The sequence below is a fragment of the Sceloporus undulatus genome, chromosome 1, assembly GCF_019175285.1.
Source record: "Sceloporus undulatus isolate JIND9_A2432 ecotype Alabama chromosome 1, SceUnd_v1.1, whole genome shotgun sequence".
Lineage (NCBI taxonomy): Eukaryota > Metazoa > Chordata > Lepidosauria > Squamata > Phrynosomatidae > Sceloporus > Sceloporus undulatus.
Window position 1 is genome coordinate 285,507,624 of NC_056522.1, and position 25,042 is coordinate 285,532,665.

The following is a 25,042-nucleotide window of genomic DNA, read 5'->3' on the forward strand; positions in this document are numbered from 1 at the left end:
CGTCTGGAAGGCAACTGATTGTAGAAGTGTTGTGATGGATATAGAAAGAAAAACAGTAGCAATTTTAATTCTTATTATATCTGAAATATTTAAAAGGAAACATTTTACACATATTTATTTTGCTTGCAGTTTAAACAATTAGAACAATTAGAACATCTTACCAAGCAAATTATCCATGTAATTTGATATAGAAGATAAAATTTTAAAAAGCAGACTATAATTCTTAATATGTAAATTACAACCTAATAATTGTATATGCATGGCATATTTTCACTGAAAATAAGTATTTCATTTTTTTTTAAAAAAATCAATCTCTCAGGTTAAAAAGTCTTTCCTAATTTCATATTAGCTGCCTTCATTTTGTCACACAGAAGACACTACATCCTATTTAATCACTCAAAAATATTTGGCCTTTCTGTTATTTTCCACACATCATCTCCATTTTACCAGCAATTAGTTAATTTTAAAAGTGGGATCTGCAATAAAATGTTAGATTATGGATGGAATGTGCTTGCCAGCCATTCCGGATTAGATTATTTTATTCCATTTACCCATGTTCATTTTCTACTCCTCTCTACTGCACTGCTTTCTGTAATCACTGAGTGTGTTGCATCTCCACTGTGTTGTTACAGAATTTCCTTCTCTATAGTTTTTTGCTTTCCAATAATTTTTGTGTTTCTGAAAACATGTAGCTTTCTCCCAACCCCAATGGTATTGTTCGTTTTGTCTGCATAAAAATACACATTTGGAGGAGTTCAGTGTAATTTGTAACATTATACTTGAGCAAATTTTCAGAGCTCCCTATCTTTTATCTAACCAAAGGGATGAACAAAGGGAAACACTTAGGTAAAAGGTTTTGTTATTGAAATTATTTGTCTCATTATTGACTCTCCTTTCCAAGATCCCCCCCCCGCCCAAATAACAACATTTAATGACTTCAGATGCAATTATAACTTTTAGAAAAGGTAGTTGATTTTAGCTGGGGTTATACAGATTGGCTGTGCTCAATTTCAGTTCAACTGTCATCAGCAATATCATGAAAACAATGTAAAGGGGCTATATTTGAATATTTCTGTTGCATAGTTGTATATATAAGCACTCTATTCTATTCACCCATTCTGGTTGTATTTGCATGGGTGAAAGAGTGCCAAATGATAGCTGCTGTTCTTTTTAGAAGCTGACTACTGGGCTCACAGTTGGCCTACTGTGATTACTTCAGTTTGAAGGAAGTATATGACAAAGTTGCCATTAGAATTTTCTCCTCAACAGCAAAAATGTGGTTGTGTGGAATTCAGGCCATTGTTAACACTTCTGTCGTACTACTGCAACTGTTCTTCTGTTTCTTATTGTTCTTTTGTCACTCATTTGTCTACACATCATTCAAAACTTTCTGGAAATCAGACTTTTGGATCTGCCTGTTAGTCTCCTACTTGTTTTTGGAGACAGCATGGTTGTTTTATTTATGACTACTTTAATATAGTATTTAGAAATGCTTCCCCAAAACAACATAGTAATAGGACAGACACACTGAAATGAATTAGACTTGTTAGTCACAACTGTAGTTGCATTAATTTCAATGAGTGTATTTCAGTTAGCATTAAAGTTGGATTTAGCTCTAAATATTTAATATTGATTTGGAGAGCTGTTCCACGTTAATCTGAAGAACTATGAATTCTCCCACTACAGCTCCTTGGGTTTTGCTGGTTGTTATCACTTCTACATTCACTTGTTTCTTGGTGGGGTGGGGGGGGACTTTCTTAATAATTGGACATGGTTAGATGAGATGGTCTGGCTCAAAGGCAATTTTTTCCTCTCTGATTTATTTGCCCTCCCTCCCTTAGAAATGCTATTTCACTAATGTGCTATTGTATTATTGCACTATATCACTGTTTTTTTAAGAGAGAGAGAGAGAGAGAAGGAAAGGATTATTTTTTGTTGAAATATGTCTTGAAATTTTAAAAAAGCCCACTCAAGAGCAGGAATAAAACTGCTGTTGATAATTAGAAAATAGACCCAGATAACAAAAATGTTCTTTAGTTACTTTTTAAAAAACACTGAGAGCTACAGTAACACATACTATCACCTTCTGGAACATTTGCTTTATCTGATAGAATGGGTAACTGACTTGGAAATATGTTTTCTAGATAGGGGTGGGGGACTGATTCAAATATAGCACCATCCTATAGGTTAGTAGTTTGAGAATGAGACAAGGGATTCTTGGGTTTATGTAATCCATCCCATTCCAAAGTAGTGATGAAGGGGAGTTCAAAGGCTTTTGTTCTCATTTCAAATTAAATGTGATTTGCAGTATTTTCCAGGGGCTGTCTCTTTGGCAGAGGCACATTCTTGTCCCAGCCTTCTTGTCCCAAAACTCAGACTATTATGAAACTGGCACGTTTCAGCTAATCATAATTAAAAATAATGACAGTTGAAGATTCAGACTGTGATTAATCGAAAACAGAAGCAGAAAGTTCCAGTATGTTCACATGTATACTGCAGGAAGGAAAGGAAGTAGGTAAACTGAGGAGTCTCTAGCATCTATCCTCACAATTCCAGAGATTCAAATGGGTTATACCTGTTGTCCTTTTTTTATTTTGTTCAGTTTTCTCTCACCAGATTTGTCAGGTTTTAGTAATACGGTAGCTTAGAAAGCATTTGCTAAGAGTTGAAATTTTTGTTTTTTCTGCAAAAGATGCACAGCTTTCACAGAGATCTGTAGCTCCTATGAGTCCCATTCAGGAGAAAAGCAAGATATAAACCAAACAAAAAAATAAATATGAACTAATCTGCCAATTTTTGTTTTCTTAGTGTCTAACAGTTCATTCTGTCCTGTTTTCACAACAATATATGTTAGTTTAAAGTTCAAACAAAACTTTAGATACATTCTGATATGTATTATTCTTAACACACATTTTTGTATCTACTTTTTTGATGTAATCATTTTCCACATGTAGTTCCCCCATTTTTGTGTACATTTTTGTAGGTTTAAAAATGTATGACTATCAAAATATATTGGCATATTGGCTTCCACCTAGATAGTGGCCTCTGTTACAGGAATTCAGTGAATCTGCTCTAGGTTTTAATCCAAACTTTAAAGGAGCTATCCAAGTTGCTGAACACATTTGTAGAATTTTATGATGCACACCAAATAAATTACCCCACTCGATATAATACAGACCAAAATTGCATGTTGCCCAGTTCATTCATTTTTATTAGCAGTGACCAGTTTTTTTCACTAACAGATTAAATGTTTCCTATCAATACTGTTTTTTCATGAAAAATGTACCCCACAGCTGCTATTTGTTTTCAAAGGCACTTTTAAGTTTCATTTATGGGTAAATAGCAGTTTGGGTGGGGTGAAGTTATAGCAGGAATATGGCATGGAGAGAAATGGAGTAACTCTTGAAGCATGATTCAATTGAAGTGGGGAACCATGCCGCAGCTCTTACAAAAAGGAAAAATATTCCATTTCAGGGACTTATCTGCAGTAGAAGTAGCAGTCCCTCCCTTTTTGCTAGATGGATGTTTTCTTCTCTTCCTGCTTTGGAAATATGACTGTTCTTCAAGGCACAATCAGAATTTATCCAGGCATTAGAGCCAATAGTCAGATCGTCTGCAATTTCTAATTCTTTTTTTTTAATGATCTATTTCTGAAATGTTATTAATAAACTTTCAGTATTATTTTTAGATGCTGTTATTTACCTTTAAAATTGCTCATTTGGTGAGCAGACAATTAACCATCAAGTTCTTTTGAAGCTTTCTGGATATTTGCCATGTAAGATCTTCACTATTGCCAGTAGCCTGTCCAAATTATTTATTACATTTGGCTCAACTGAATCATCTTTCAAGTTTAGCAGGCTAAGCTTATCACACGCTTATAATATTGCTTGAAATCTAGTGTCATATATTTTAAAATACTATTTTAAGGCTAGTGACTGCAAAACATGTATCCTTATTTCTCTCTCAATTTCTTACCTGGATCTTGGAATTTTCACTGTTCCCACTGCAACAAAAACAAACAACAACAACTATTATAATCATAATAAATAAAAATAATCCTGAACCTCTTTTCTAACTTTCTTTTAATGAATCTGGTTCATTCAAGTCAAATGAAGCCATTTGATTGGTATTCTTTAGTAGCAGAATTAGAAGGCCCTAGGCTTCTACACAATTACTGATTTGGTGACTGCTTTAGCTTTACTTTAGCAGATGATTTTTTCCCAACAGTCAAGGACAGGCAAAATACAAAAGTAAAAGCTTACATAAACAGGGTTGTAATCCTGAGTACAACTGTCCAGCCACTTCTGCATAGAGACAAATGGAGCTATTATAATAATCAGTGCAAAGAAAGAGAAGACCACAAAAAACTCCTCTTTCACCTCGATCCAAGAAATTGAAGGAAAATTGAAACCAAGAGTGGGGAGTGCTCTATGATCAACAGGGGAAGACACTGTGTGATCAAGAAGAAGAAAAATTAAAAGACAATAGAAGCAATACATTGAAGAATTATACCAAAGAGACAAAAGGATCACAGATTCATTCAAGGAAGAATCTTTTGTTGATGTACCTAGAATTCTAGAAAATGAAGTGGAATCTACAGTCACATCACTTGGAAGAATAAATAACCTGAAACAGGTATCATACCAATAGAGTTTTTTCAAGCTACAGAGACAGAATCTAATTAAAATCGGCCAACAGATAAGGAAAACATAACAAAAAATGGCCCACATATACATTTCAGTCCCCAATGAGGCCAATCTACCATGCAAGCAAAATGATGCCCAAAAGCATATAAAAAGACTTTTACCATATATGGAGCACAAAATGCTAAATGTCCAAGCTTTCCTATTGAGGAAAGTCAAGGAAGAAATTGCAAAAGCAGTGTTACACTTCAGGATCAAGAAAACAAAAAGAGCGCAGGTGATTTACATAACTTTAAAATGGATTGTGAGGAGACCAAGATCATGAAAGACTTTCTATACCTTGGCTGAGTCTTAAATCAAAATGAAGGCTGTAGACAAGATATCAGAAACCAGTGGGGATTTGAAAAGGCAGCTATGAAAGAATGAGATAAATTCCTCAAGTGTAAAGTTACTATATATCATTGTATACAAAAGGCTGGCGCATTCATGCCACAGTATTTCTGATTTCTGTAATATAGTTATGAAAGCTGAACAGTGAAGAAGAAGAAAAGATTTAAAAAAAAAACCAGAAAGAGATTCAAGTTATTTCAAATGTGGTGCTGGAGAGGTTCTGTGGATATCTTTGGCCTGAAGCAGATGGGCAAAAAGAGGCAACTTCAGGCTGCTTTCGGGGTGGGGCATGCAGATGAAGCCATGCCAAGGACTCGCCAAGCAAGGAAAACCTGGCACAAAAAGGAGTGGTGAAAAGCTGTTCCTGCCAGCATTCTGTTCAAGATTGTGGTGGTGGCCCATTTCCAAAGTAGGCCATCCGGTCACTACAGTCCCACACTGATTGGGAGTGACCAGGGCTGAAGCAGCTAGAGGCTGCTCCAAGCCAACCCACCAGTTTGCTTCACCCCATAGACTGCCAAAATGACCCATAAATGGGTCATAGAGCGAATCGAGACTTAAGTTACCTTAGAAGCCAAAACTACCAAATTGAGGCCATCATACTTTGAACTTTTTATGAGATGACATGGCTCATTAGGATATATGATAATGCTTGGTAAAGTGGAATGCAGTAGAAAAAAAGGGAAACTATGTTACATGTGAGTAGACTCAATCAAGGAAGCCATGGCTCTGATCTTGTAGGACCTGAGCAAAGTTTTTAATAACAGAGTGTCTTGAAAGGCTCTCATTTAAAAGACTGATCTAAATTGAACCCAACATTGTGCAAGATGTTATCTCATTCACTTGATTTGTGTCACAATAAAATAATTTACAATAAGTTATTTATACAAATCAATTGAACAAAGCTCAAATTTTGAATATCTCCAAGATCTAAAAGCACGGGGGAAAATATTCTCCACCTCATGTCAGAATGACATTCAATTAAGCATCAGGTTAATCTCTCTGAACACAGCATTCTGTTGAGTCCTGCTATCAGGTAGAGGGCCCTTTGCAGTCCTCTGCTGCCTCTTAACCATACAAAGAGGAGCTTCTGCTTTCAGGTATCCCCGTTCACACTGAATGGCTTTATAATGGCAATTCCTGATCCATTCTACACACCAGTAGGACAGTCTTGAATTTAGCATTACTTCATCTCCACCCAGTTCATTGGAATAATCAGGTGATAGTTTGAATGAATATATAAAATGACTGATTTTAAAGCTGTGGCCCAGGTAAATTATCATGCTGATGCTGCAGTGCCTGTGTAACAGAAATTTGTCCTCTGTTGTGCAGGCGTTAGCACTATTCAAAACATGGCTCAGTAGTGGTTCCCAGCCCTCCAAACCAGTTTTTTTTTAAATGAGATGGAAGGTGCAGTGTGAAGGAGAGTTTCCCCTGCTAATTCCAATGGGGCAAGCAGTTCTATCAGCTAATGTTCCCCATTACATCTAGGTCTGTCTCTGAATCCCAAGTGGTCAGGGATGTATGGTCCCTACCCTCATTCTGCTCAAGTAGTCTATTATTGCAGAATTCTATAATATCTTGAAGTGGATATTGGCACAAAAATTATAATACATTAAAAGTTCTGTTGTTGAATTTTCTTTTTCATATGTTTTAGTGCAGGCAGCTGCATAGCGTATAGAATTTTGGGCCATTAATATCTTGTTAAGTGATGCTATAATTGGATGAATAAACTACAATTCTTGAAGCAATAGGGAGGAGTAGTCTCACAAGAAAACTACTGAAGGTTAATGCTATGTTTCCAAATTATATTTAGTTAAGGGAAAATGTTCTGCTAAATATCATGCAGTTTCTCAAAATGAAATAATTTATTATGCCAGTTTGTGATTGAATATGCTGAGGCATATTTAAAGTAGGCCTCTCTTCTGGAAGGAGAGAGTGTTGGTGAAATGATAGATTCTCACTGTTCTAATTATTGACAGATTTGGAAATGTCTCAATTCCAAACAGCATTCTAAACAACTGTAGCATATTTTTCTCATAAGCATGCTGAAGATTAAACACTCTTGCCATATTTTATTTTTTTCAGAAAATGCATCACCTTAATGAACATAGTGCTAAACACTTTTTATCGCAGATTTTTCACTTTCCTGGTTAATTTGTGGAAGTGTATACATATGTAACCCCCTCCCCCAAATATCATGCATTGTGGAAGAGATACATAATTTCTGCCCAAGGTATATGAAAATATTTCATTTAAATGAGAATTTATCCACTTGTATGCTTTGTGAAGAGGATACATATTAAATACAGGACTTAAAACATGAGCATTAATAGTACTATAGCACAACTAAAATTAAAAGCACTTCTTCAGCAGTAGGGGTAAAACAATAAAACAGCTCTGCTAAATTCCTATTATATGAAGCCTTAAATTCTTGCCTGGACAGAACCCTTTAGAATGTACATTCCTGTAATGGAGGAGAATCATTGTCATGTAATGAATGTTCAATTGAATGTTGAACGTTCAACTAGGATTTCAGGAGATCAGGGTTTGAATCCCTGCTCAGCTATGAAAATCCTCTGGGTAATTTTGGCCAAGTCACACTCTCAACCTTAGAGAAGGCAAATTTCTGTGGTGTTTCTGTAGAACCAAATAACTGAGTTCTCTTTGTAAAAAAAATTGAACAGCAGCAAATAAAACATATAACATAATGCATAACAAACAGTGGAAATATACAGCAAATCTTAACATGTACAGATCTTTAAAAGCCTGGAAAAAAAAAGGAAAGTGACTGGTGATTCAGTTTGGGGAAGACTGGCATTCCTATTCTAGATTATCTAATAGTTGGGATCCATTTTTTAACGCAGTGTCATGAGCAATGCATCACAGAAGGGATAGCAAAGGACAGATAAGACATACATATTCTAAAATAATCCACTTTTAAAATTCATCCTTTAACATTTGTAATTTTAAAATCACCTGACAGAGAATTAGCTCAATTTTCTGCAGAGGATTTCAAAAAGACTTACTTTTCTTCTAAATCAAATAGAAGCAATGTTACTAAGTCAAAGACAAGAGCTGAGCTGCAAAAGCTGCAAAGTCAGGGACTGAATACCAAAAGCAAAAGCAACTTCAAGAAAGAATCTTTTAATTTTAAAGCTTTTAATTTAAACAGAAATTTACTCGGGGATCCATTCTCCCCCCCCCCCCCGCGTAAAGGGAATTCCGCCTATGCTTGAGCCCCATTTAAATGAATGGGGCTCATGCACACAGTGGCATGGCAGTGCACGCACACAACGAGCGCACATGCCATTACCCCTTATGTACGCTGAAAGCCACGTAAGGCGCGCCCACATATGAGACGGGTGCATTGTAATTGATAGTGGAGCAAGTGCGCATTACCTCAACAGCAAAGAATGTTTTGTTGATTTTGATGCAAATGTCACATTTCCTGTCCATCTTGTTAATGGTCAAGAAGTTTTTGCACAAGGAAAAGGAACTGTTATTTTGAAAAGAAAACTTGGTCCTGACAGAATTGGATCTTTAAAATCCCAGATACTTATTATGTACCGGATTAACAAGCCTCCTCTTACAGTGTCCAAACTGCAACATCAAGAGGCAATTGTGTCAGTTTCAGAAAGCAAACCTCTTTTGGTTTTCATGATACAAATTTGATTTTTAGAGCAGACTTAGGATCTCATAGATGCTATCAGATCCAGATTTTAAATTCATCTGTGAACAGTGTGACCAGATGTAATTACGAAGACTGTTCAACTTTATATCATCACAGATTTGCTCATTGAAGTGTTGAAAATATTGAGAAACTGGCAAATCAAGAGCTTGCAAGAGACTGTAAATTCAAAGCATGCTCAAACAATGAAAAATGTGTAGAATGCTTGAATTCACACAAGACCCTCACATCCTCCAGTTACTCTGAGATAATCTAATAAGGCATTGCATCTTTTATGCTGATCTTTCTGGACCAATTAATCAAAGGTCAGCAGGAGGTAACTCTTATTTTATGACTATTATTGATGATTTCAACAGGTACATATACACTTATCTTCTCAGAGAGAAGAGTCAAGCTTTTCAAAAATTCAAAGAGTACTTTAATAGTCTCTAACAAATTTGGCTACAAACCAAAGAGCCTGCGCACAGATAACAGCACTGAATTTGTTAATGCTGAATTAGATGAATCTTTGAAAGAACATGGCATTGAGCATCAGTCTACACAGGCTTATTCTCCAGAACAAAACTGCATGGCAGAGAGAATGAACAGAACTCTCAAGGAGCTGGGAGTCACTATGCTTTTGGAGGCCTAAACGCTATTGGTTTGAAGCCATCGTGACTGCTACATACCTGTGTAACCAACTGCCAAGTAAATCCAAAAAATGTGATGCCATTTCACTTATGGCATGGAGTTAAGTCTAAACTGAACCATTGGCTGTAGATGGGTCTTTACTACAAAGCTAGATGCAGAAGAGAACATTCAAAGATACAAAGCAAGACTTGTTGCTAAAGGTTATACTCACAAGTATGTTGAAGACTACAACAAAACTTTTGCTGGAGTAGTCACTCATGCAACCATAATAACTCTCCTATCAGTTGCAGCTTACAAGAAAATTAATGTTCAGCATCTGGACATTCGCACAGCTTTTCTGTATGGTGATCTCACTGAATAATGTTATATGGAACAACCTCCAGGATTCCAAATATATGGAAAGGAACATCTTGTATGCCAATTACAAAATGGCATTTATGGTTTGAAACAAGCTGCCAGAGAATGGAGTGAGAAACTGAAACAGTTTCTTATCAAAGAGGGGTTTATTCCAGGCACTGTTGACAGATGTGTGTACAAGAGATTCAGAAAGAATAAATGGACTTACATCACAAGTTATGTGGATGATTTGATCCTGTGCACTGAGGACAAATCAGATACCGAAGAGATAATCCAAAATATCAAGAAAGTGATTCATATAAAGAATTTGGAAGATATCTTACACTATTTTGGAGTGCAAATACAAAGAGGCAGTGCTAGAATTTTATTCATCAATCAGAAACAGAAGATAGTGGCTCTTCTAGACCGTTTTGGTTTGAAAGATGCAAATGCAATGCCAACTCCAATGGAAGTAGGATTCTTTTTTTTAAAAAATCAAATTTTAAACATTTATTGTGCTAGCCGAAGGCCATGGCAAAAAGAGCTTATCAAAATACATAAAACATTTAAAACAAAAGGCACAAAGTACAAAGGGCAGAGGGCATCCCATCATTTAACATGCAGTTAAAATTCTTAACTGATATGAAGATAAAAAAACCCTTTCCTGAGTATTAGTAAACTTATACATTGTCATCATAAAATCTTATTAATACTTTGTGTCTCCATGGCAATTTATGGCAATTTTATTTAACTCTCTCTTCCTAATCTTTTTTGCAGCCGTGGCAAAAAGAGCCACTCTATGTATTACATAGTCATTGATTTCATTAAAAAGAAATTGAACTAAATCTACAAGAGAGCTCCCACTTTCATTTGTCAACAAGGGTGTTAGAAATTTATCTCTAGGATTGCTATACAATGGACAAATTAGCATGTAATGGGCAATGTCCTCCACCTGAGGCTGACTGCAGATGCATTGTCTGTTCTCAAAAGGCACTTTGTTGTAGCATCCATCTAGAATTGCAGTTGAAATTGTAGCTCAGTAAAGGCAATTCTTAAAGTAGGTGACTTGAGTATAGTCAAATATCTGACTTTAAAATGTTTTCAAAAAAGGAGAACCGTGAGGGAAATTTGGGGGTCCTAATTGACTGTAAATCTCTTCTTGAATCAGTCCAGAAAAGCCAGTCTCTTAATTGCCTCTTATCCATGCCAATGACAACGTTCAACTCAGAGAAGTGATAACTATGTAAAAGAATTTGAAGACTTGATTCCCAAAACTGGTTGTTACACATTTCCGAGTAACACAATGCTGGAAGACGATTAGTTGATAAGGTGACAATTTGTTTGAAGTACCTTATCTGTGTATAATCTACTCTTGTTTTAACTGAAAGGCAGCCAGATTCAGTACGCAAGAAAGCCGCAGGAGTTTCAGTTGGTAGAGCGTAGAGTTTTCAGAGAAATTTGTTCTGTAATATTTCCAAGGCTTTGCCAGTGTGGATAACCAAGCTCCATATTTCTGCATCATAAAGCATCTGAGCAATAACTTTACTGTTGAAATTTTTTAGAGCAGGTTCAATCAGCTGACCACCCTGGTTGTAATAGAATTTCAGCAGTGCTCCGTTTTGTCAGCTTTCGGCTTCACTGTCTCCTTATGCCATTTCCAAGAAAGAGACTCACTGAAAACAATGCCCAGATATCTGAATAATTGGCTTTGTTCTATGATATATTGATCTTAGGTCCATTTATGCTTTGGACAGTTTCTTCCAAATACCATTACCTTGGTCTTGCAATAGTTTATTAACAGGTGTTCCTTTTGGCAATAAACACTGAAAGTATTCAGTAGATTTTTGAGACCCAAACGAAATAGAGAAATAAGCACTACATCATCTGCATACATCAGAATGATGATCTTTCTATTCCTGATTACTGGAGAAGGAGAATCAACTGAAGATCAAAAAGGCACCAGATCTTTCATATAGATGTTAAAAAGAATAGGTGCCAGTAGGCATCCCTGTTTCATTCCCCGAGTTGTTATAAAAGCTTCTGTCAGGGAACCATTTAAACCTACTCTAACCTTCATTTCTGTATGGCTATATAGTTCCTGTATCAATCTTAAAAGTCTAATACAGTGGTACCTCGGGATACGAAATACCCAGGTTACGAAATTTTCGGGATACGAAAAAATCCCATAGGGAATTATTGTTTCGGGTTACGAATGTTTTTTCGGGTTACGAAAAAACTTTTGGTGCTTTTTTCGGCTTTTTCGCACGGAATCGCGGCTTTTCCCCATTAGCGCCTATGGCAATTCGGCTTACGAAGGCTTTTCGGGTTACGAAAGCGGCCGCGTTACGAATTAATTTCGTAACCCGAGGCACCACTGTATCAGTCCCTGAACCATGTAGCTTTTCCCATAATCAATTTCTGTTCATAGAATCGAAGGCAGATGAAAGATCAATGAAAACAGCATAGACATATTTCTTATTTTCTTTAGTATACTTCCTTACAATGTGGCTTAATATGAGGGCTGATTAATAGTACTGTATCCACTTCTGAATCCTGCCTGTTCTTCATATATGACTTGCTTTTCTTGTAGCCAATCAGTTAACTTGTGAAGCAAATGTTGAGCATATAGCTTTGAAATGATGTCAAGCAAGCTGATTGAGTGATAATTTTGCGGATCATTCCTATCTCTTTGTGAATTGGGAAAACAATGCTCATCTTCCACCCATGAGGCATTTGTCCAGTACTATTTATTGTAGTAAATAGACTAGCAAGGATGGGACTCCACCATTCAGCATATTCTTTAAAGAGTTCTGAAGGAAGCATATTTTCTCTCAGTGCTTTCTTGGGTTTCAATGATGCAATTAAACATTTTATCTCATTGACTGTGACTGATTGCCACTCAAGAAGATTAGAAATGCTTGAATTGGTGAATAAAAAATCCATGGATAAGGAGGGCCAACTGTATTTATTAAAGTCATTATCATTTGTGTTTAAACCACAAATGACATGTTTGTTGTTTCTTTGAGTTAGTCTTTATTTTTAGGAAGGTGTATTAAAATATAATCTGACCCACACTTCTGCTGTACTGCTAGTGAAATCTAGATTCTGACAGGTTTGACTTTCATACTTATTTTTGTTTTCCTTTCAAAGGGTTAACACCTTGGGAAACTCAAATTGCACCCCACATATGCCATATAACAGCTCCTTTTTTTGAAGAGCAAGTATCCCCAAGCACTACCATCTCGGAACTGTCCAAGAGATAGGACCAGAACCACTGATGCACAGTGCCTCTAATTCCCATATTCCCAAGGTGTTCCAGAAGGATACTGTGGTTGATGGTATTAAATGCTGCCGAGATGTCCAAAAGCACCAGCAGGGGCACACTCCCTCTGTCAGTGCTCAGGCGAAGATCATCCACTAAGGACATTATCACACGTTAAGAATGTCTCTCAATTTTGAATGAAAAGAAAGTAGGGCCAATTCGGAAATGAACACAAGTATGTAGATGGTTATCACACCACAGAAGAACACAGCAGCCATCCCAAAGCCAAAGCAGTGCGAATGCAAAAGAAATTATCATATGAGTACATACCCATCTTAGTCTAGAATTCGAATTAACATCGCTGCACATGGGCAGTGAGGGCAGAATCGGATTGTGACCTTTTTACACTTCCTGCAGGGCTTGCTTCTGGTTCCCGTGGTTTTGCCTTGTTTCACATTATTTGTTCATTCTTTACCCTTTATTTCACAGTATTTATGCAATTCACATTATTTGTTCATTCATTACCCCTTATTTCACATTATTTATGCAATTCATGTTAATTGTTCATTCATTACCCCTTATTTCACGTTATTTAGGAAATTCACCAATTCAAAATCAGTCCAAAGCAACCTTGGACTTTGAGCATTGGACTATGACTGTAGAAGGCAGGGATTGAATCCCACTGGGTGACCTGGTGCAAGTCACACTCTCTCAGTCTCTTCAGAAAATGGCAATGGCAAACCCCATCTGAATAAATTTGCCAAGAAAATCCTGTGACAAGGTCGCGAGAGAGAAAGAGAGAGCCCTGGCTAATCCCTTCCCTCCGGTTGGAGAGGATGAGTTTGTAAAGGGAAAGAGCCTGAAAGGGCTGAGAGGAGGGGGGAAGCAGTGTGTGTGTGTGTGTGTGTCTGTGGGGAGGGCTGCTTCATCCCCCAAACAGCTCCAGAACAGCTCCAAGAGGAGAGAAAAGCCCCCCACACCTGGAGAGAGGGAGGAAAAAAATTGCAGCCAGCAAAGGAGCTTGGGAATTATAATCTGATTGAAAGGCAGTGCAAGGGTGACTGAGACATGCATTCCATACCTGCCAAATTTGAATTGAATGCAACTTTGGAGTGGAGCGGGATTTGCAAATTCTATATTTCCCTGAATTTACAGATCTCTCGGTTGACCCTGGATTGGGTTCGAATTAACCTAGCATCGACTTCGATTACGTGTGATAACCTCTTGTGCAATAACATGAAACCCCATGATTGCATCCAAGATCACACTGCATTGACCTTCCAATTTCCCCTATGTGATAACGTCCTAAGGCAACCATAGCAGTCTCAACTCTGTTTCGTGTTCTGAAGCCAGTTTGAAACGGATGTAGATAATTTGTATCATCCAAGACAACCCACAGTTAGGAAGCAACTGCCCCCTTGGTCACCTTGCCCTGAAAAGGGAGAATTGAAACTGGTTTACAGTAGTTTAAGTCCAAGGGATCCAAGGAGGGCTTCTTTTTTTTTAAGAAATGATCGTACCACCGCTTCTTTTAAACAGGATGGAAAACTTCCCTCTGAGAGATGCATCAATAATATATTGTAACTGGACAACCAACTAAGAAGGACAAGGATCAAGAGGACAAGTTGTCTTCTTTTCTTGCCCTAGCAGCTTGTCCACATTGGCAGTACTCACTGATGGAACTAGGAACTAATCAAGTGTAATCCTACTCACAGAGTCCCTGGAAACCCCATTGTCAACTTTGGCTACAGTGATGGCATCTAAATTGACTCTTATCCAAGAGATTTTACAAATAGCTTCATTTATATACCGCTTCATACTGAACTAACAATGTCTAAGCAGTTTACAACTGTAAGCTAATTGCCCCCAACAAGCTTGGTACTCATTTTAGCAACCTTGGAAGGATGCAAGCATGTGTCAAACTTGACCTCCCTTAGCTGGGATTGAACTCCCAACCTTATGGTTTTAAGTGAGTAGCTGCAGTACAGACATTTAACCACTGTGCCACCAGGGCACAGATTTTATCTGTGAAGTGATCATTAAAAGCATCACAGCGAACTGCTGAAGGGTCTGGAATTGGATTGAGTGAGGAGGGTGCCTGAATTAAACCTCTCACAACCCCGAATAGTTCAACTGGATGTGAATTTGGAGATGCAATATGTACAGAGTAGAAAGCTTTCTTTGCTGCCAGGATTGCCACTTTATAGAAACAAAGATGTTTTCTATAGCATATCTTATTGGATATAAGTTGAGTTTTCTGCCATCTGTGCACCAGTTGTCATCCTTCCTGTTTTATCTCTCTGAGGTCCTATGTATGCCATGAGCCCCAATTAGTAAAGGTTTGGAGAGGACTTTGGGAATGATCATGTCAATAGTCCTATTCAGATCTTGATTCCATCTATTGACCAGGACTTCAACAGGATTGTTGGTGGTATCAGCTATACGACCCTCTAAGGCTTTCTGGATTTCTAAAGGCTGAATTAGCCTTTGAGGGCAGACCATCTGAAAAGGTCCACCATTCCTGCAGGGACAGATAGTAGTCATGATACTAACTCTCACCAGAAAATGATTTGTCTATGAAAACTTGGAACTATTAATCGTCTCTGGTGTGACCTGCTGCATGTGTGGGCCCTGAAACCAATTGGGATAACTCCATGTTTGTCATGGATGCTATGAACTCCCAACCTGCACCTGACAGACTGCTCTAAAGGGACATTGAAATCACCCAAGATCAAAAGTCTGGGCTACTCCAACACCACTCCAAATTCAAGACCAGTTCTGTGAGCTCAGCCAGGGAGTCTGTTGGGCAGAGGGGTGGATGGTACACTAACAGAATCCCCAGTCTGTCCCTAGTCTTCTGGTTCAGGTATACAGACTCAAAGTGTTTCAGCTCCCTGATAGGTACTCTGGTCAAGTTAAGATGGTCTTTGTAGTTATGTGATTAATATGATACATGGAGTCTTATTTAACTGCTTTCCATTCTATATTTGTTTGACCCACTGTGAGAAAGAGGATGCTGGCCTAGCTGAAGTCAGTGCAATTTTACCATATGTCTTATCTTGAACATTTCCCCAGCAGAGAGATTCTTCACATGCAATGTTTAATTACTATTTTCCAAACAGTTTTTAATGTTTGAAAGCTCTTTAATTAACGTTAACAGAGAATATTAACAATTATGATAAATATTTTTAATTTAAATTCTCCATTGATGTTTTTAGGCAGAAAATACTGAATAAAAAGTTTTTCCAGTTCTTTGATGTAGCTGAAGTTGACTTTGTGTAGTGACAGTACTGACACTATTGAATAATTACGACTGCATAATTAAGAAGTACCCTGAGCATAATTTTATTAGTACAATATCTTCTCGATAGCATGTGTGATTTGCATTTTAAAATAGCAGGTGTAATATAATTCTGCCCTGCATGATTTGAATGAACTTCTTCCATCACTATATTTTTCCCACACATGTAAATCTAATGTGCATATTTCTGTTGAAGAAGTCATGTATGCATTTGTCAAAAATGACAGTAGGCACAATTTGAGTTGTGTGTGTTTTCTGTATGTGAAGAGCTGGAGCTCTGGTCTTTCAGCCACTGTAGAACTCCAAACAAACAAACAAACTAACAAGCAGCAGCAGCAGGTTTCCTGAGGACCAAATAGCTTTGCCATAGCTATTCTCTTCACCTCCTTGCATTTTCTATATAAAATGCTTTCTTCCTGTTAGTAATCCTCAAAGCAGGATTATCACCCCAGTAAGAAGTAGACCTTGCTGAGCTTGCCTACCTTCAATACTTCTTTGATCAAATTAATCTTTTTATTCTTTATTTGACCTGGGTGCCATCTCAAAAATGCATCCTATCCTGTGTATTTACCCATTGTACTTTAGTTGCAGTGGGATACAGAACAACCTCCCCAGATAATTGAATGTGTGACATATTCCATGCTCTGTTATTTCTTCAACTGTGCAGTGGTAACATTGGGAAAAGCAACCTGAGATTTTCTTGAGATGGAGCTGATCTGTATTTTTGACTTTGTGTCCTCTGCATTATGTTTTCTTGTTTCTTTATTCTACACTATTAATAAATAATAATAATAACATTTATTTATATGCCACCTCTCCCGCAGGATTGAGGCGGTTTACAATATCAAATAATATACAGTATAACATAAAACATATGTTAAAATACATTCTATTACTTCCCTCATGTGGCAGTGCTGTATATAAAACATGTTCAGGTGAAGCAGCCAACCTCTCAGGCTAGAATAAAGCTGTTGAAAAAAAGTGTGAGAATTCGAAGACATTAAAAAATACAAAGCGAGGAGAGCAGAGTCACCTGCTTTTCTCTTATGTAGTTGGTACTTGAGATCTGTGATACATACACTGCGACTGAAAAGTCTTTGTGAAGTTGAAGGCTTTCATTGCTGGCATCCATATTTTTGTGAGTATTTCAAGCTATGTGGCTGTGTTCTGGAAGAGTTTATTCATGATGTTTCACTGTCACCTGTGTCTGGCATCTTCAGTGAATATTGGCATGGAAGTGAGTGTGGTATATATATACTTTGTGACCCCGGGTTGAGAAGAGGTGATTTACATGTTAATGTGTTGGTCTGTTGTTGAATGGCAAGGCCTCAGGGTGGGAGGATAAGTGAGGAGGATTGTGTCTTTTTAATTAGTGGTTCATTGTCTGCTGGGAAAGCCCCTGACCCTGAGTGATGTTAGAATAGGGAAAATATGCAGAAACACAATCTCCAAATGATCTACACACTAACCAAGAAAATCCAGCAAATGCTGTGCTAAGTGAAGGACAGGAGAGACCCTCTCATGGATGCAGGAGTCTACTGCATACCATGCAGCTGCGGACTAGTCTATATAGGGACTACCAAATGCGGTGTTCATACATGTATCAAGGAACATGAGAGACATTGCAGACTAGGTCAGCAAGAAAATCAGCAGTAGCAGAACATACAATAAACCAACCTGGGCATAAGATAGTATTTGAAAACACTGAAATTCTGGACCATGCCAACAACTATCAGGTCAGAATGCACAGGGAGGCCATTGAAATCCACAAACACCTGGACAATTTCAATTGGAAAGAGGAAACCCTTAAAGTAAACATGGTTTGGCTACGAGTCCTGAAAAACACCAAAATCAATACTCAGCACATGAAAATGAGCATCACACAGGGTCAGGGGCTTTCCCAGCAGACAATGGATCGCTAATTAAATAGACACAATCCTCACATATCCTCTCACCCTGAGGATTTGCCATCCAACAACAGACCAATACATTAACATGTAAATCACTTCCTCTCAACTCAGGGTCTCACAGTATATATACTCCACTCGCTTCCATGCCAGCATCCTCTGTAGATGTCAGCCACAGATGTTGGTGAAATGTCAGGAATAAACTCTTTCAGAACACAGCCACATAGCCCCAAAACTCCACAAAAAACTATGAAAAATCTTTGTTTGTCAAGGGTTTGTTGCTAGTAAAGTACAGTTTTAAGCATTTGTCTTGCTCAGAGTTCTATAAGTATATTACAAACCAACAAGGTATTTTAATGAAGATGAAAAATACTGTTGATTTCATAATAAAAATATATAATATGATTGAGTATGTAATAAAAATAGAGTATGTAGAATATTGCTGTAAATAAACCATATGAAATGAATTTATATTTATATTAGTGTTTTAGCTGTTACTTTGTAATGTCCTACATTTTTCTCGAATGATGTATACTATGCCCTTCCCCATGTGAGCACAGGGCAGCTAACAGTCTTACATAAAAACATGCTTAATACGTGCAGGCTACAAATAGCTAAAATCATAATTCCAAAATCACATTATATAATTCTAAAATTGCCAATATGAAGAGAGTGTTTACTTTTGAAGGAGACCTTAAAGCTAACCTCTTCTTCCTAAGCCTTGTTCACATGATCTGTCATGATCTTGACATCCCTTTAAGTCTCTTAATGGAATATTCTTGGGATCATTTTCTGTATCAGGATCATCCTTTATAAAATTCAGCTACATGGCTTGGGCCCGAGTTACTTGAGGGAGCGCCTCTCCCTACATAATCCCCCCCCCACACCCTCAGAACATCTGGGACATATTTACTTGAATACCCCAGGGTAAAATTAGTAAAAACTTATCAGAGAGCCTACACGGCGACAGCTCCTGCTCATTGGAATGCTCTCCCTGAAAAGATCCGGCTGTGTTCCACACTGGAAGCCTTCAAGAAGGCTTTGAAAACGCATCTTTTTCAGATAGCATATCCCCCTGATTCTCTTTAGAGATAGAGTACCCTAATTAAGATCCGGATATCCAACCACAACCGATTGTTTTTAAATTGATTTGTATTTGCTATGAGACTTTTATTGAATTGTGTAATATTGCTGATGTAACTGTTGATATATTGTATTGCTTGATTATTGTACTGTTTTGTATTGTACTGTATTGTATTGTATTATGAACCGCTTTGATCAGATGGAAAAGCGGTATACAAATAAATTTATTATTATTATTATTATTATTATTATTATTATTATTATTATTATTATTCATGCCTACTTGGAAGAAAGATTCAAAAACCATTACCTGAGCTTGCTTTCCATCTTTTGGTACTATAAGTTCCCAAAGTACTGGGTACAAAGATCACCAGTGTAATTACTATTATGAGCATTTCTGTAATGTATATGATAGGCACCAGGTTTATTCCGAAATTTTGGGATTATTCATGAAGATATGTGATTATGAAAATGGTTTCTACAACAGTCTCTTTTAAGTAGTACTTATAGCATAGCCTTTACTCTGCCTATGTGCTCAACTATTTGCATCATCAGACCTTTCACTTCTGACAAGCTCATCCATTTCATCAGTAAACTGTTATACACTGAACATATCATGAGAAGACATGAGAAAAGATAATAATATTTGGTAAAGCAGAACGCAGTAGGAAAAGAGGAAGACTGCATTACAGGTTGATAGAAACAATCAAGGAAGCCACAGCCCTGAGTCTGCAAGACCTGAGCAGAGTTGTTGATAACATGGTGGCTTGGCTTGGGGGGGGCTCTCATTCATAGTCACCATTAGTCTATGTTGACACGATAGCAATTAGGAAACCCATTACCAGACACATCAACTATTGTCACTGTTGCTGGCCTTTCAATAGACGTGATTTTGTTCAATACCATTTATAACACAGACAAAATATTTTTTACAAGTGTTCATAGTATTGCAGAATGCCTACACTGAAGGTCTTGTTCTGTACAGATTCTGTGGGGGACAAAAACCCTCTAGGGAATAAATGTCTCATCCTTATGCATAAGAGCCAAATCATTTGCAAAACAGACAGGTTTTCATTTTAATAAAAATAACTCTTGGCATTTAAAAAACTGGGTTCTGATCAAGTTCTGATAATTTAAAAATTACGTTTTGAGGTTTGCTAAAGTATTTTTTAGAAGTTAGAAGTTTTTTTCAACTTTACATTCTTTAACCACCTATTTCTAATATGAGCTGCTTATGTGGATAGTTCACAGAAAAGTTCAACTGAAAGCATTGATTGGCATACAAATGGGATGTTTGTAATTTTAATCAAATTTAAAATTAGGACATACTTCAAATAATATGTCAAAGTGATGTTATTAAACTTAAAATCTAATGACAACTCCTATCACTGCTAGTTAAAGCCTAACCATAGTGCCTGTGGCAATGCATGATGACACTTCAGAGCATGCAGAAACAAATCAGTCAAATATTTAAAGAAAACTGAGTGACTAACCTGAACAAAGGAATGTGACCTGGCTGTGTCATAGTGGGAAACTAGTTTGAATAGAAGACATAATTACCCTGAAAGCTGAGTTTCTTGAAGCATATTTGAAGTGTGGCAAAGTTATAAAACCAGCAGGAAATTGCCTCCTACTCTGTTAAAAATCATGTTGAATAGCATTGTAGTCTGTTAATTTTTTATTTTATTTTATTTTATTTTTTGTATAATATGTCCACAGCCACCAATACAGAAATCTGTAACAGTTTTTATCCCCTTGCATGTGTGAAATGTGTGGAAGGATTTGGAAAAGCAGAAAGATTATGACAATGAATTCTAAAATACTTCTAGTATGGGAGCTATGGCCTTTAAAATATATTTAACAAGAGGTGGACAAGGGTTCCAATTAATTCAATTTAGTAATAAAATGCCAGACATTTAATTTTGCTGATTATCAAAAGGCACTGAAAATTATTTTGTCTTTTTCTCCATTAGATTTTTTTTAACAAAAAAAGAAGTGTTGAGGAAATGAAGATTACCAATGGAAATTAGCAGCCTGGTTCACACGACTCTGCAAAACAGGGATCTGTGACAATGCTGGCTTTCCATAGATCAATTGCTCTCACTCGCAACAAATGTCCAACTATCTAGATGACACATGCCCCAAACGCAGCCTGAAGCCACCCCAACACCACTCAATTGCAGAACAACCAAGCCAAGAAGGAACAGATAGAATCTGTTCCTTCCAGCAGCCAGTTCAGGACTGCAGTGACAGCCTGGGTTGGGACCAGGCCCATGCAGTTGCCATGGTCCTGGTGCAAACACAGCACTGGAGCAGCACAAGGCCGCTCCATCCAGGCTGTCTATTTGAGGCCTAAATTGAGGATTTTGTACTTCCCCCACATCATGAGAAGGCACGACTCACTTGAAAAGGAAATGATGCTGAGAAAGATAGAGGGCAGTAGAAAGACAGGAAGACTACAGGCCAGATGGATAGATTCTGTCAAGGAGACCACAGGCCTGAGTCTACAGGACCTGAGTAGAGAGGTAGAGGACAGGGGGGTTTGGAGACATCTCATACACAGGGTTGCCATGAGTTGAGGTTGACTCGAGGGCAGGTAACAGCATGTGCCTTTTTGCATACATGTGCATTATTAGCAAATAAAGACTATCTTTTTAGCATCCTGAGATGTTTTTCCTTTTTCTTTATGGATTTCATTGGATGCTCTCCAGTTTTTGCCTTTTTGTTGTTGATGTTTTTTTCTCTCTTGCCAAGTTACAAGTAGAGAAGTAACTCTAAAGCAGTTAAAATCTATTTTCCCCTTGCCAGAAAGAGCTGAGACAGAGAGATTGCTCCTTCTAGATTCACATATCATATCTCCCCAGACCTAAAATCCATTTGTATTGATATTTTCTTGAATTCTGCTATCTCATATTGAAATGTGAGCATTGTTGTGAGATCATGTGAATGATACAGAATGATTGCAAAACAAAGTTTCATCTGGAACCATGCAATGTCTAATGTAAATCTTCAGATTACTTTTGTTTTTAAAAGTCTTAGTCATAAGCAATTTTAGCATCTGATGGGCCACTGTAGTGAGAAATGTCATGTCATATTTATGGGGAAAAGTTGTTTGATTTAATTGAATAAATCACTTAACATTATTCTAAAATGTTGTTTGCCAAAACAGTAACATTTAGCAGTGTTCAAGTAAATGTTTGACTATATAGTGTGCCATACAATTTATTTTTATCTGCTTTCTCCACCAAGGCATTACCTTTTCATGGTGGTAGGACTGCATGCACCTGGGAAGCAAGAGGCTTTGCTGATTATAGTATTGCTGTTGGTAGGGTTTTTCCACAGCAGACAGGTTTTTGCTGATGCACCAGATCAAAGGTGCCAAACAACTATTGGACAGCATCAGTAGTGAGAGGTGACTCTGTGGGGAGGAACTCTAACAGACAATAGCAGTGGCATATTAGCTAACTCTTGTTAGTACTGCACAGAAGGAGGCACCATTAAACCACTTCTGAATGTCTTTTACCATGAAAAATCTTATGAGATAATCCAAATGAAACAAAAGCTAGTGCAAAAAGATTTGATTCCCAGGTTGGCAGGCACTGAACTGTGGAAAAGCAGAGGACAAGTATGAATAGTGCAGTGTCTAATGGTGCAACTGGATGCAGCCTGAAAGGATGTTCAGCTTCTGATATGCCCAGAAGTGAAGGCCTGAATCTCTGCAATTCATATACGTAATAGGAACATGGAATGTGAGAAGTATACATCAGGGGACATTGGACCTTGTAAAACCAAAAATGAAATATTGCAGTACTTGAGGTGGGTAAGCTAAAATGGACAGGAATGGGACATCAGTCAGATAATTAAACAGTGTTCTACCGAGGAAATTAAAATCTAAGCAAAATGGGGTGGCATTTATAGTGAGGAAAGAGGTAACATAAGTAGTCAAGGGATAGAATACAAAATCTGGCTAAAATAATAGCAATAAGACCCCAGGGGAGACCATCAATATAACCATAATCCAAGTTTATTATGCCCCAACTACAAAGGCAGAACAGGAAGAAAATGAAAGATTCTATGATGGATAGTATCCAAGAGGAAATTGATCACACATGAAAACTGGGCATATTGGTAATGATAGGCCATTGGAACACAAAAGTAGGAAAGAGAGAAGAACCAAACACTGTAGGAGCATTTGGCCTAGGGTCAAAAATTATTAGAAGCAGAAGATAGGGACATGACTCATTAGGAAAGAAGATAATACTTGGTAAAGTGAAATGCAGTGGAAAAGAGCAAACCTGCATTACAGATAGATAGACTCAATTAATGAAACTATGATCCTGAATTTGCAGGACCTTAGCAGGGCTGTTGATAACAGCATAGCTTGAAGGTCTTTCATGCATAGGTTAAAGTCAGCTTGACTGCAATTTAACAACAAACCACATATTAAATCCATGTTTATTTACTATAGTTTTATATTTATTTAGTTGAAAAATAAGTTTCGTACAATTCTGCATGTATGTGTGCATATATGCATGAGATAATTTAACAGTGATTACATTGTAGGAGCAAATGTAATATGTTGCATTTGGATGTTAATGTTAGTTGATATAAAATTTCTACAAAAACTTCCTAAATTAAGCTAGTTCTCAAGGCAGCATCTACTATAAGAATCTATGAAGAGTTAAATAGTCAAGTAGTCATAATTTTACATTCTAGAATCTCTCTGTTATACAGAGTGTCATTCTTTCAAACTTACAAAAGAGAATTAGGAAGCCAACTGTAAAATGGATCATTTGCAAGATAAATTGCAAGCAGTATAAGCTAAAGCAAATGCAGGTTAAAACCAGAGACTATAACCTATACTTTTATGAAGCAAAGGTGATAACATGTATTTATTTTTGTAGATGAGAAGTAAAGTGTTGCTTTCTGATCATTTACAGAGCATGCTAAGGTGAATTTTAATTATGACTAAATTGTAGTATTACTCTGTCATACCCTGAACATCTGTTCCCTTCAGGAATGATGATTTATGCGGGCTATCAGTAGAGACAGATTGCTACAGCTTATGTCATGGTTTGTGGGAAGATGGGGTCGTATTCCCCAAAATACCAGCTTTTATATGGATACCAGCCAATGTGTTATTAAGGTAATAGGGGAAAGGGAGACGATGTGTTCGCTTTTAATTCTGAAGCCAAATATTGACTTTACTCTTTTTCTTCCAGACCATCTGTTGTTAATGAAGAAGGCAACTTGGACGTTGAATGGTCTAGCCTTTCCTAGAGGTGTCAGTAGAAGCCAAGCCAAACCTGTGCTTTCCAAACGCATGAAGAACCTTACAGAGAAGCCCTCAATCAGACTTTTGGTGTTCAAGAACTGCATGGGCCAGGATGGTTACGAAATATCAGCTCCTCCAAATGAAAAGGAAAAGGTAAATGGAAACATGGAAGAGCAGAAACATGTGAAAAATAACATTTATCTTGGACTTATTTTGTTGCTTATCCCATCTAGTTATGAATAAAATGGAGAGTCATCTGTAACTTTTACAATTACATAAACACACAGAGTTACTTGAAGGACATATTTGTGGACTGAAGTTTTGTTTTTAAAAATTAGGCCATTACCTTCAATATTTCTCCTCTGATATTATCACATTGAAATTAAAATTACTTCAGAAAAGATACAAGTATTTATAATCTGAAGCACTGATGTGAGATTGCCCCAGTAGTGATACAGGAGTTTCATATGGTACTATGCAGCTGTCATAAAACAATTCAGATAGAGTGGAAAAGTACAGTGTTG

General features: G+C 37.2%; 1 protein-coding gene across 1 annotated transcript in view; it reads left to right on the top strand.

Annotated features, from left to right (window-relative positions):
• DCDC1 (doublecortin domain containing 1) overlaps window positions 1–25,042 on the top strand; it is a 368,535-nt gene that overhangs the window by 37,042 nt on the left and 306,451 nt on the right. The window contains exon 8 of the mRNA XM_042459567.1: window positions 24,466–24,671. Coding sequence (XP_042315501.1) covers window positions 24,466–24,671 — 206 coding nt within the window. The remainder of the gene's footprint in view (window positions 1–24,465; window positions 24,672–25,042) is intronic.